Source organism: Tachypleus tridentatus, chromosome 9 (assembly GCF_004210375.1).
Source record: "Tachypleus tridentatus isolate NWPU-2018 chromosome 9, ASM421037v1, whole genome shotgun sequence".
In the NCBI taxonomy this organism is placed as follows: Eukaryota; Metazoa; Arthropoda; class Merostomata; order Xiphosura; family Limulidae; genus Tachypleus; species Tachypleus tridentatus.
In genome coordinates, this window is record NC_134833.1 from 149,958,637 (window position 1) to 149,973,167 (window position 14,531).

General features: G+C 34.1%; 1 protein-coding gene across 1 annotated transcript; it reads right to left on the reverse strand.

Moving 5' to 3' along the window:
- Positions 1-13,509: 13,509 nt before the first annotated feature.
- Positions 13,510-14,531, reverse strand: LOC143226637 (kunitz-type serine protease inhibitor-like). The gene is made up of 3 exons (XM_076457853.1): positions 14,303-14,531; positions 13,965-14,129; positions 13,510-13,712 (listed from the first exon to the last, which is right to left on the reverse strand). Exons 1-3 carry the CDS (start codon positions 14,364-14,366, stop codon positions 13,705-13,707), a joined length of 237 nt encoding a protein of 78 aa, XP_076313968.1. The 5' UTR covers positions 14,367-14,531; the 3' UTR covers positions 13,510-13,704.

Here is a 14,531-nt window from a genome sequence, read left to right on the forward strand (position 1 = left end):
ATTGCTTATGCCTAAAATAAATAGAAAAAAAAACTATTTTTCTGTTCAAAGTTTGCCTTTGTAACCTTGGTAATGAAATTTTCAAATTTACCCATTTTCCAGAACATTTCAAGTAGATTCAGTGCTGAGGAGCTGATAGAGAATTTTTTCGAACTTTTTAGAATTTTTTAGAACTTTCTATAGTAATATACATACAGGGTTCACCACTTTAGTTTAGTTCTAGCTGCCTAAGTGAACACATAGACCTATCTGATTTGGTCAGAGATAGCATCAAGAAGCTTCCAACATTCTCCAGACATATTCAGCTATGTATGTGGCCAATATATCAAGACAAGAGCGTAAAAGTACTCTGTGACAGCATCTGCTAAAATGTGTGAAGCCTACAAGGCATATTTCAGCATGCTTATCGGGGATCAATACAAACCCTGAAGACTTCATTTTACCCGCGGGCACTGCAAAACAAAAACAAAAAAAACATGTAGAAGGTAAGACGGACAAGTTTTGATTACTTGAATAGTAATATTTTATATTATACAAATTTTACGCCTGGCATGGCCCAGCGCGTTAGGCGTGCGACTCCTAATCCAAGGGTCGCGGGTTCGCGCCCGCGTTGCGCCAAACATGCTCGCCCTCCCAGCCGTGGGGGCGTTATAAAGTGACGGTCAAACCCACGATTCGTTGGTAAAAGAGTAGCCCAAGAGTTGGCAATGGGTTGTGATGACTATCTGCCTTCCCTCTAGTCTTACAGTGCTAAATTAGGGACGGCTCGGTGCATTGGGCTAACAACCTACTCACTCAAATAGTTGTTGAAGAATCCGCAAGCGATTGCGGTTCTGTGTTTCTAGATGGAATCTAATGGTGATAACTAAGCTAATACAAATTTTAGACCTTTTAAAATTTAAACATATTTTAATTTATTTTTAATTTCCAATAGTAGAGAAAAATATCACATATAAAATAACTTCCATGAACCTCTTATACATTAGTTCTAGATGAAATACATTTATTCTTCATAATAACAATTTTGTTTCGCTCTATTGCAGGATGGTACAGAGGGGAAAAGAAAGCCATAAAGTTCGCTATTTCAAGAATTTCATGTGAACTCACTGACCACTCACGCAATTGCTACTTCTGCATGGGGGACCCTTTCAAATGTCGGGCTGGCAAGAATGCGTCTGTTATCATGTATCCGGACCTTCCATCACCCCAGTGCCACACTGCTCTGAGCTCCCTGTATCCACTCTGTCAGAGAAAACAGCCATCCTCAGAGGAAAGCAGCAAATCAGAAGAGGAGGTAGACGTTGAAGATCCACATTACAATTTCAGAGATGCAGCTGGTGAGAGAACCCACACTACCCCAACCAAAGAGGCCTCAATGACTTGATCAGAGATCTTGGTTTAACAAAGTCGAATACTGATATTATATTTGAAAATGTTTTACAAATCTGGAAAACTACTCATTTATAAACATTTTGTTCATTTTTGTATAACTTTAGTACAAGTACACCTCGATTCATATGTTGTTTCATTCAGATTTTATGTAAATGAAAATGTGCAAATTTATCAGTTTTACATAGAAAATAGGTTAATTTCTAAACTTCGTTATCCAGGTCACAAAGGCAAAGTTTGAAGGGAATAATGGCCATTTTCTGTATTTTACAACATAAGCAATTGAGAAATAACACACACTATCCAGGAACAAAATTTGTGTTACATAGTGTTATTTGTGTTATAAAGTGTTATTATCGACGTCAAGTAGTGCCTTACTGTTAATATCAAGTAATGTATTATTATTAACACTAAGTAGCATATGTTGTTAACACAAAATACCGCATTATCGTTACTCTATATATTACATTGCATTTATTACCAAGTAGTAAAATGGTATTTATAATACAGTATTGTTAGAACCACGTACTGAGTTACTGTTATAACCACTTACGTATATCAACAATTAAAGAAAGCATAGGTTTTGTTGGAATCCACACATTGTTTTTTGTGATACTGTAGTTTTTATCGAATTCATTTATAAATCATAAACCGATTAGTATCTAGTGCCTGGAGAATACGACATGGATTTCTTTTTAACATATATTTATTACATTTGAACATTTTAAAGTGTATTTTATCAATTTCTGGAGCTTACAGATACTAACATCCATTATTGAAACGACCCTAACCAATATATAATTTCATATTTCAGGATCATGTTAGGCCTTACGTCTCTATAGTTTTAGATTTTCAAATGTTGCTGTTATGTGAGTTACTTGTCACACATGTTCAGTACATTCACTATATTCGCACAGTGATGGGTTAAGGCATTCGACTCGCAGATAGTACTCTTCGTATAATAAACTAGAATGTAAAGTAATAAAATCTATAGTTTTCGATTAGTCCTTAAATTACCGGGAAAAATTTAATATTCTTAAACTGATGTTAAGAACATTGGTATTAAGAATATTCTTAAAATATTGTTATAAATAAATAAAGTATTCATATACTTATTGTATTTTAACATGAAAAAATTTTAACCACTTAAGAAAGTCTTTCCATAGAAATATTGAAAAAACAAAATTTAGTTTGACCACGTTTGTCAGACAAGTGTTGTTTGTTTTTATAGTTTCGTTCAAATCTGTGCCAGCTGTGACCTGTTTAGAAGGGATAGAAATGAGTCATTGTGAACACAGCCCTGGTACATCTGCAACCAAATAGTTGGGTTGACCGTCACGTTAACTGTTTCAAGGGTGAAAAGTCGAACATGCCAAGTGAGGTACCACCAGGTTGGTATACTTGACCATGAGTAATTACGTGGCTCTAAGAAGTAACTCACACAAGTAATAATGAGACCAGATTTATCTATCTGTAACTAAAATGGTAACTATAACTAAAACTGAGACCTCAGTAATATATAAATTTTCTTTTTTCAGAAATGTGACAGAGATGAATATTTGGGGAAAAACTGAAGATCGTGGACAAGAAGACGATACTTTATGTTATCGTCAAATATATCTAAACATGTTTGTGTTCGATTGATTAGTAACAGAGAATGATGTATTATGTATTCTTTTGTATTCCTAATACAGGCAAATAAAACAATTTCAAGTCTGACATGAATTCTTATTAATCGACTCGTCATTCGTTATAATACACACAGGAAGCCTACATTTCAAACATTAACCTGATATAATTATCCAATAAACCATAGTTTATAAGTAGTGCTTGAAAACTGTAATTATAATCAGACATTTAGTGTTTAAAATAAAACTAATCTCCGAGTAAAATAGATATTAATCAAAGATATGGAGAATTAACAGAAAGCCAATGAAATACCAAATTAATCAGAATTACGTTCCATAAGAAATTATTCTGAAAGTAAATAACCACTGGTGGGGTAAATGTTCATCAGAGAAGACAAGCACAAGATGAATGATTTTCAGTGTAGAATAGAGTCAGCGTTAACAAACAACCTTGGGTCAGAAGTAGGTTTGAAAGAATTTCAAGTTAAAACTCTAGATTCGATATCGGTGATGGAAACACTGAAGATATTCCACTGTGTACCTTGATATATGAATTAACCAATCCAAATAATTTAATGTACTTGGTCCTGCCATCTATTGAGATTAAATATTAACTTTCGAGAATTTATATTGAAGATAAAAGGAAAAAAGAAAGAATTAATAATACATTTTTCAGTAATTATTATTAATTAAATATTAGTTGTTAAACAGATAGTAAGTAATACAATGAAAATCTATGAACTGTAATCTATGTTATTATCGAAATGACAAGAAAGGCTTAACAAACAGAAAACTTTTCAAAGTAATTTCGTTTCTTCTGTGTGGGTATTTGGGTATGTTAATTTTTAAATACCCAGGAGGGTCAGGTGCACGAGACCTCTTCCCCCAACAATATAATTAATCACTCTTTGTTTTATTTTTGAATTTCGCGCAAACCTACTCGAGGACTATCTGTGTTAGCCGTTCCTAATTTAGCAGTGTAAGACAAAAGGGAAGGCAGCTAGTCATCACCACCCACCGCCAACTCTTGGGCTACTCTTTTACCAACGAATAGTGTGATTGACCATAGCATTATAACGCCCCCACGGCTGAAAGGGCGAACACGCTTGGCCATGCCGGGCAAAATTATAACCATGAGTCAGAATTGTTTGTTTGTTTGTTTTGAATTAAGCACAAAGCTACACAAGAGCTATCTGTGCTCTGCCCACCACGGGTATCGAAACCCGGTTTTTAGTGTGTAAGTTTGAAGACATACCACTGTGCCACTGGGGACTTCAGTTTGTGAAAAATGTTTGTTTCTTGTGTTCAACTGAAAAATGTGGTTCACATTGTTTTATTGAAATAGAACCGTTTCTTTTTAATAAGACGTACATTTTATGAACATAGTGCCGAATTGTTTGGAACAGACTCTGCACGGCCAGGTGGTTAAGACTTTCGACTCGTAATCTGAGGGTCGCGAGTTCGAATAGCCGTCGCATCAAATATGCTCGCTCTTTCAGCCATAGGAGCGTTATTATGTGACGGTCAATTCCACTATTCGTTGTTGAAAGAATACCTAAAAACTTTGCGGTGAGTAGTGATAACAAACTGCCTTCCCTCTATTGTGACGCTGCTAAATTAACGGACGGCTAGCGAAGATAGTCCTCGAGTACTTTCGCGCGAAATTCAAAAACAAACATACAAACAATCTTTGGAACAATATATAATTTTTCATCTTGAAAAATAATTGTTATAATTACCAAATTACCTTCTCAGTTTAATATTAAAGTTTCCTAACGTATCTAAGTTCTCAATTTGAAACAAGAAACTTTCAAGATCTCTTTGACCAAAACCTGGTGAGACATGGTCTCTATCCCGTTGTAAAGTAAATAAACGAGCCTGTGTGAATTATCACGGAAAAAATAATACAATTATTTAAATATCTGGATTCAACCGTGATTACCAACAGTGTAACGAACATATGTATATATGTTTGACACGTTTTAATAATATATTTTACAACAAGTGGAGTGTATGCTGATTATTTATGGTTGAAATTTATCACCAACAAGTCACAGACACTTACAGCAAAGAATCCAGTCCACACATAAAACCTAACATATTTTTCCATATTTCTTATTTATAGTTTAAAAGTTAAAGCCTAGATTTAGTTAATATCTATAGTTAGGGTATTCTAAAGATGTTATTTGCCTTGGTAGTTTTGTGATATGAATCATTTCCACCTCAAATATCTTGATATAGGGACTCGAAAACTCTATAGAAAACTTCGTCAATGGATTTATATAAAAATAGTAACATTATAACAGAACAACATTTTTGATATATCTTTATCGTCTGTTACTCTAGAACTGACGGAGACAAAATAGGTATCAAGTTACTACGGGAACATGTGTATTAAACTTCTCTACAAGTGACATTGTCCAGTCATTCAACCTTCATGTGACATTCCAGCCTTCAGTGACCTCTAAAAATCTAGAACTTTCATTTATATGATGATGGACTGAACTGGTTTGATTTGAATTTAAAAAAGAATTGTAGTTCATTAACATAATTTACATGTGAGTATAGTTCAACTGAAGTTATTAATAAAGTGAAATAAACTTACGTTACAGAGCTACAGTTGTTAATAAAGTTAATTCTCAGGCCTCAATATACAACTTACGTGAAATTTATCAGTAAAGAACAATCAAATACCAGCTGTTAATTGGACGTTCATTCATTCTCCCAATAAAACAAACGTTCACCTGACTTAACATACTTAACTAACTACAGAAGAAAGTTACTTTTACAATGTTTTACGAAACCGGTTTTACCTGAATTTTATAATTAAATAAAATAAATAAATTAGTGTTAACGAAAACCTGAAATTACATTTTGACAAAACAGTTTAAATTATATCTCATAAAGTGTTTCTTTGTAGAAAATGTAAAACTTATAAAATAAACAAATGTTATGACATTTTAATCTTTACGGTGTCAATAACGCGATGGTAAACAAAATTTTCTCTAACCTAGAATCTAAGTTAACGTCCAGTAGTTCAAAACACTAAAAGTTCAACATCGACATGAGGGATCATAGATTGGCTCTGAGAATTTGAAGTGTAAGCTTATGAATTAAAGACATTTTTTTTCTCATAGCTCCGTCTTTTGAACGAAATGAGAACTAATTATGGTTTTAGACTCACGATATAAACTTAGATTTTTGAGTAACGAACGAGAGAGATTTATAAATAAAAAAATTGGTTGTTTTCATAGTGACGTCACTTTTCTGTAATCACAAGTATGGTGGTATTTTTGTTACGTGTTCGTTGACGGTTGCCAGTATGGAACATGAGAAAATCACATGTTGTGAGTCAGGTTATTTTATTTTTTCCGTTAATTTATTAATACGTTTTTGTGTTTTTATCACTAAAATAAAACCGGTTCTGTACATTATTTTTAAAGACTCAGGTACTAGTTTTCCCGAAGTTACGAAATGGTGAGTTGTTAATATAATATATTTTCAAGTGTACCGTTTTCTACTAGCTGTGTTATTTATGTTATATTTTACTTAAGCAGAAAACTAGTGGATGGTCAGTATGGCACCGCTACCTGCCGCTACTCGGCCTAGCGACGGTCAGCTCGATTTATAGTAAAACCAGCCTGGTCTAGTCTAACATTGCTAAATTAGGGAGGGCTAGCGCAAAATTATGCGTCGTCGTTGTGACCTTGAAGGACACCTATCAACAAATACAAATCAGGGTAAGATTGGATCACTAATTAATGTCACTTGCTGAAGCGTTTTATACACACGTGCCCACGGTTTTTTACGACGTACTGTTTCTAGTCAGTTTCTGGCGTAATGAACAAGAAATATGATCTTGTGACGTCACTTTGTATCTTCTCAATATCCACAGATGTGATTGGTGTGTTTTAGTTTTTCTGTGGGTGTTGATTTCGGTGAATATTAAATAGTCAATTGTCCGTTACGTTACGATACATGTTTGAAGATTATTTGCTGAGTTTCTACGTGAGTGTTTCGAGTGTTGATGTGAACATATCTAAACTGTATATTTTTCATATCAGAATTACTCTGATAAACCACTGTTATATTCTCAGTGTAAGCATTAGCTAATGATAGGTTTATAATTTTCAGCTATAACTACAAGATATGCAGAAACTTTCATTACGATTGTAGGGGTCTCTAAGGTTTATTTCACTTTTAAACTGTTAGTGATTGCTTCATATTTTCACAGGAAATTCTTGCAGGTCAACACCCGAACCATATGCTTCTTATGGAGGACTAGGCTAGAAATAGCCGCCAGGATACGAGTTTCATTAATAGGGGTCGTGGTGGGAATGAAAATCGATAAGAAACAAAAGCAGGGTTCATGGCTCCTTGTTTCACATTTGCAAACAATGTTTCCTTTGTTGTGTTCTGTAGAAACATTTTGCTCTTCTAGGAACATCTACTGTAGTATATTGAACGTGAATATAACAGTTAGTGGTGGGTGGTGATAACTAGCTACCTTCCCTCTAGTCTTAAACTGCTAATTTAGGGACGGCTAGCACAGATAGCCCTCGAGTAGCTTTGTGCGAAATTCAAAAACAAACAAAGAAACAAGCTTCTATTTTCAGTGGTAATATATATCATTGTCTAATAACTTACAGGTTATATATCATTGTCTAATAACTTACAGGTTATATATCGTTGTCTCATAACTTACAGGTTACATATGGTTGTGTAATAAGTTACGGATTATGTATCGTTGTTTAATAACTTACGGGTTATTATCGTTTTCTAATAACTTACGGGTTATGTATCGTTGTTTAATAACTTACAGGTTATATATCGTTGTCTAATAAATTACGGGTTATATCTCGTTATTTAATAAACTACGGGTTATATTTACTAACTACAGGCTACATATCATTATACAATAATCTACAATTTACATATTGTTATTCAATGAACAACAGATTATATATCATTATGTTATAATCTAAGAGTTATGTATCGTTATCTATCAAACTACAGGTTATATATCGCTATACAATAACATACAGGTTATACACATTGATTTAGAGCTCATTAGATATAAATACATAGAATGTTCCTTTGTTAAGTTGAAGTAAAAATGTATTTTCAAGAAGACTGGAATGGGTATTCAAACACTATTTGTTTTTTTTTAATTAACGTTTCCATACCCATGTGAGTCATCTTGAGACCACACCTTTATACCCCAGTGATGTTGTTACAAAAGTTGTGTTATCTCTGGGTTTCTGCTGCAGTGCTGCTACCTGCAGAACTGAAATATCCAGCATGTAGTATTGCCAAATTTCGTGCAGTTCACTTGTTCAGCGTTACAATTATTAGAAGTATAAAATATATATATATATTAAAAACAACAACTTTTATTTCCACTGGGAAAAGAAGAAGGTAAATATTTTTGAGCAAGAAAAACTTCATGGTCTTTCAAGAACAAATTATCTGAACAATACAGTTGGGGATATGGAAAAAAAACTGTTTAACAAATGTTTATCAAATGTACAAAACATGGTGTTTGTCACACGTACCGAACAGTTGTTATCCAGTGATACACATTACAGTAATATTTCGTAAGAAAATATCATCGCTTCTAAGAGTGACTGAGATACATTAGCTCAAATATTATTATTCTATAAAATTTACATCCATTAATTTCTGACAATATTAAAGGTGTGTTTACATGAAGTTCTCACTGTACTACAAGATATATATCCATTAATTTCTGACAATATTAAAGGTGTGTTTACATGAAGTTCTCACTGTACTACAAGACATATATCAATTAATTTCTGACAATATAAAAGGTGTGTTTACATAACGCTTTGAATACACTACAAGGTGTGTATCTTTTAAGTTCTGACTATTCTTCAAGGTGTGTTTACATAAAGTTCTCACTGTACTACAAGATATATATCCATTAATTTCTGACAATATTAAAGGTGTGTTTACATGAAGTTCTCACTGTACTAAAGATATATATCCATTAATTTCTGACAATATTAAAGGTGTGTTTACATGAAGTCTGACTGTACTACAAGATATATATCAGTTAATTTCTGACAATACTAAAGGTGTGTTTACATGAAGTGGAAACACAGAGCCCATTCCAACTGTTAGAGAGAGTTGTTCAGTTATGTCATTAATCTTTACACTGAAAAGTATGACACTCAAGACACAGCTTTGAGGGACTCGAAGTTACTTTAGAAAAGAACAGGAAATTGTCGAACCCACAGGAAGTTGAAATCGCCTTCCCATAAAACAATTTTAATAAAATAGATAAATTGCCACGCAATCCAACATTCTCCTGCCAGATCCAGTTAAAACAACCGAAAGAATAGGAGGATAGGCAAGCAATAGATGATACAGCATCTCGTAGTGTAAATCATCAGATCTGAACAATGTAAAGAACCAGCTTCAACTCCACCAGTGTAAAAGAGCGAGTTTAGTCATAGAGACGATCAGCTGGAAAGAAAAGAGGTGATCGTTCTCCGGAGTCTTGATGGCTAAGAAGATGGAGGATGAAGCAGAAGAGCTAGATATCAGGTAAAGTTTTCACCGAGAGTATCGGTGATTTTCCGGGCACCAGGAACTTCCTGCACTTAGGTGAGCAAAATGGAAAGGGGGAAACAAATTACACTGTCCACTGGACTTCCGAACCTTGTACCGCACGACTTGGAAATGGTCGTAGAAGACAAACTGGTTGTGAATTTAATCCCAGATTCCTTCTGAATTTGATGTCTTACCTCCCGCGCATGTGAACTGGCCTGCTGAAAAGCGATGCGTTTCGAAAGTGTGCGATAGCTACAAAGTGTTTGTCAGATTCGTTTTTGAGGTTTCCGTGCCATGTGCTGATTCAACCACGAAAGAGGCTAACTTGTAAAACCTATTGAGGTTTCAGTAATACAATGAGCAGCTGCCTGGATAATAAAGTAAGACACTGCTGCCACATAGTCGTTCATCAAAGACTTACAAACAAGTTCCGTGAGAGCAGTGAAAGAGGGCCAGTTGGCTTGGTCCAGCTTCCACCGGGTCACACGGGTCAAGTAGCATTCACCACCATTTTCTCTTAAGAAAATAGGGAAATTATTACTGCTTCGTGGGCTACCGTCAACCATCCATATAAAGTGGGAGAACAGTGAAATGGAGCAGACCGAGAGATGAATAGTAGTTATGATTAGATGTATTAAAATAAGAATAATAACCAGTGTTGAAGAGAGAAGGGATGTGTTCCAAAAACGTACACTCCAGGGATCGACACCTCCATTCAATATCAGTACCTTCCCTAAGGAGATTATGTTCATTAAGGTACCCTAGGATTACAATAGGAGAACAGCAAGATCTGATTGATCATAGGTCTCTCTGGGAGACAATTGGATAAAACAAATGCTGATGTTACAATACGAAGAAACACACATAGCTAGAGCCTCCAAAGATGTGTGGAGTGACAAATACAGGGTGGACACATGATGATCGACCAGCAATACCACCCATCGTCCCTCACGCAACCTCTAATTTCGATTCTAAGGAAAATTACGAAAAGTGACCGAATCAGCAGGTTTCAGAAATATTTCCTGAAATGAGAGACACACAGGTTAGAAGGTAAATCTCAACAGTTTCACTGTATCAAAGTGGCCATTTTACTTATGTATAGGCGAGTTGGAGAAGAAACCTACAGTTTTCAACTGTGTCTTTTTTCTTTATCTGGAGGTATGTTGACCTTCATGGATTCTGCCCTGGGTCAACTGGGCAGGTCTCTGTGGTTCGAAGAAGACTCCGACGACTGAGGAAACGAACCAATGATTCTTCTGTGTCTCGGGTACAGAGAAGAAAATGGAGCCGAGGAAATGACCAAACCCAAAACAAAAAGAAGCGAATCTGGTTTCATATTGTGGAACATTCGTGAACGTTATATCCAGTAAGTTACAATAGAATGATTGGATCATCTATAATGAACTGAAGTATATATTTCATTACCTCTGTGTATAACCAGAATTTACTAACAACAGTAAAGTATTAATTATCTAACAAGACAGATGCTTTAATTAACATATATTTACAATAAAACCCAAAGTGTATTCCGTAGATATTAAACATTTGTAATAAATAAAAATACTTACCTACAAACATAGTGTTATTTTTTCTCAGAAACTCTACAATAAAATCATATCACTTACATGCAAATAAAATCAGTGCTATAGGTTATTCTATTTTCTGTGTTTTCAAATAACTAATTTGTTTCAAATAGTTTTATTATTTATATTTAAGTAATTTCCTATTTCTCCAAATTAAAATGTAATATTCTTAGAAGCATTTTTATTTATGTAGACTGTACGTATATATTTAAGCTTTCTCGTGGTGAAATTCGACAGTTATATTAAAACTCGGTTCCATGTTGTTTGTGAAACGTTATCCTGTAGAACTTTTTATAACCATTTTAATACGGAAAAAATCAATTTTATTATTTTCTCTAAGATCCTAGAAAGACTTGGGAACTTTTGTTTGTTTAGATATGTCTGTCAGACTTTACATTGTCGGTCGATGATAACTGATCTATCACTTTCTGCTGTTGAAATATATTCTGTTATAAACTAGGTTTAACATCTAGGTTTAAATAGGTTTAAATGAAACAACGGATTCACAAGTTAATCACCTAAACCTAAATCTGATAGTCAATGTGAATAAATGTCGTCTTTCAGAAAATTTAGAATGTATCGGTTAATTGGTTTTTGAATTCTTCGCAAACCTACACGCGGACTATCTGCGCTAGCCGTCCCTAATTTTGCAGTGTAAGAGGGAAGGCAGCTTGTCATCACCACTAACCGCTAACTCTTGGGCTAATATTTTTCAAACGAATAGTGAGATTGACCGCCACAGTATAACCCCCCACTGCTGAAAGATCGAGCATGTTTGGTGTGACGGGGATTCGAACCCGCGACCTTCAATTTACGAGTCGAATGTCTTACCACTTCGCCATGCCGGGCCGTTTAATTAGTTAAAGACATAATACTTTAGTTGTCATAGAGACCTTATTTTAATTACCTATAATTAACAATAAAATAATTACATCTTTTCATCAGTTCTTTCAATATGTTATTTAATGTTTTCTTTCAGTTTCAGTATCGTAATCACCATTACTAGATAACTTAAAACTGTTTAACCTGGACCTACAGGAATGTTTCTTTATTTTATTATTATATGGAAACAAAACATAATTTATTAAACATGTTATTTACATTGAGTAAAAAGAAAAGCGTTTATAAACAGATAGAAAACACTTTTTTAAAATCTTAAATTTAGAAAATTACTAGAATTTCACGGCTTTACTCACGCTTGTAAGAATACAACACAACTCACGTAAGACAGTACAATAGCCATAGAATACCTTGTAATTACAGGTAAAATCATTCATAGGTATAAGAGGTTAGTGTGTTCGACTCGTAATCTGAGGGTCGCGAGTTCGAATCCCCGTCACACCAAACATGCTCGTTCTTTCATCTGTGGGGCGTTATAATGTAACGATGAATCCCACTATTCGTTGGTAAAGAGTAGCCCATAAGTTGTTCATGAGGGGTAATCACAAGCTGCCTTCTTTGTAGCCTTACATTCCTAAATTAGGGACGACTAGCGCAGATTTTCCTCGTGTAGTTTGACGCAAAATTCAAAAGCAAACAAAGACATTATTTATTGGCTTAGATTCTAGAATATGTGAAAAGTAAGTCTTATTTGTAACATTATTTGTCTCGCAGTTCTATTGATTCAAGTATCAAAAGACAGTTAAATAAATTATAGAGGAGACTGGAAGAAGTTGTGAATGTTCAGTTTCATCTCATTAGAACTTTTTCGGAATTGAATGACACAAACAGAAGACACATCTTCAAACATTGCACGTTCAGACTGTGTATCATGTCTAAAACTACTCTAAAACATTAGCTTCTTCTGCAGACAGCGTTTACAGTCCAATAATAAAATTCGTTATCTCACAAACACGACAATGGAAGAACAAGTTCAGATTCTTGTCACTTGTGTCAAAAATGGTATTATTGAAAGGTTAACAGGAGAGTTGCCTCTATTAACACAACTGGCATTTATAAAACTGGCCAAGTTTCGCTGATAATTCATGTCAATAACACAGAATATAAAGTTCAAGTTAAAAGAAGATTTTTTCTGGAATGTATAAACTTAAAAAACCGTGAGCTGCTTCGTTGATTTGTTTAAAGTTAAGTTCAAAGCAACACAATCTATAATATATTATCAATTTTCATTTCCTGCTGTTAATTATCCACGCCCATAATTACAATACAACATTCTGAGATTAGTTTTATTTTGAGTACTTAATCTGTAACTATAATCATAGTTTTAAAGTACTATTTATAAACTATGGTTTATTGGATAACTATGTCAGGTTAATGTTTGCAACACAAGTTTCCTGTGTTTATTATTACGACCAATGAAATAATTAATAATATTTTATTCCAGACTTGAAATCAGTTTTATTTTCCAGTATAAGAAATTTCGAATAATACATAAACAAGACATCACGCTGTGTTTGAAATCTACTGAACACACACATATTAAGACACATCTGACAATAACGTGTGACAACATAAAGTATCGTCTTCTCGTTCATTATCATCAGCTTTTCCCAAAATATTCAACTCTGTTACGTTCCTAAAGAAAATCAGGATAAATAAATTATTGAAATTCTAACTTTTAACTGTATTTAGAATTGTTTTATCTGATGTAAATATTATAAATATATAATATTTACTGTAAATATATCTACATTTTGTTCGTCTCTTTTAAACATTTATAACAAGTTACGTTTTACTAAATATCATATATAGCTTTACGTTCTTTCTTACAATATATAATTCACAAAGTTTGTACAGACCAACAACAAAATAAACATTATTTACAAACCAGCACAAACAGCGAAACAGTGTGATCTTGTTTTGTAACGGTTTCCATTTCCCGCACAACCCCCGTAAATAAACGATTTACAGCGGTGGCTGGCTGGATCATAGTAATACCTGGTGAAATAAGCATAGCAAGGACCTGGGTCAGGTTTAGACCAACAGTCGAAACCTGTGAAAATATAAAACAGTCACTGACAGTTGAAAAGTGAATATGTTAAATGTAATTATATATTAAAAGATACCTCCATTTACAGAAAACACAACGTAACACAAAAACAAGCAGGTTTTCCTATGTTATGCTGAATCAACCCTCACTGAACATGTAACGAAATCCAACCTTACCTGCTATTACTGAGAAGCTACAAAGTGACGTCACCAGAAGCAACAACATCAGTTTCTGATACATTTTTGTTGTTCGTTACTGCAGAACTGATGGATACAGAATAATTCTTAACAACCATGAACACTTATATATAAAACATCCCAGCAAGTGACATTGACATGTGATCCAGTCTTCACGTGACTTTCCAGACTTGCTTAATTTCGGAAAAACCTAGTGCCTTTTATTTTT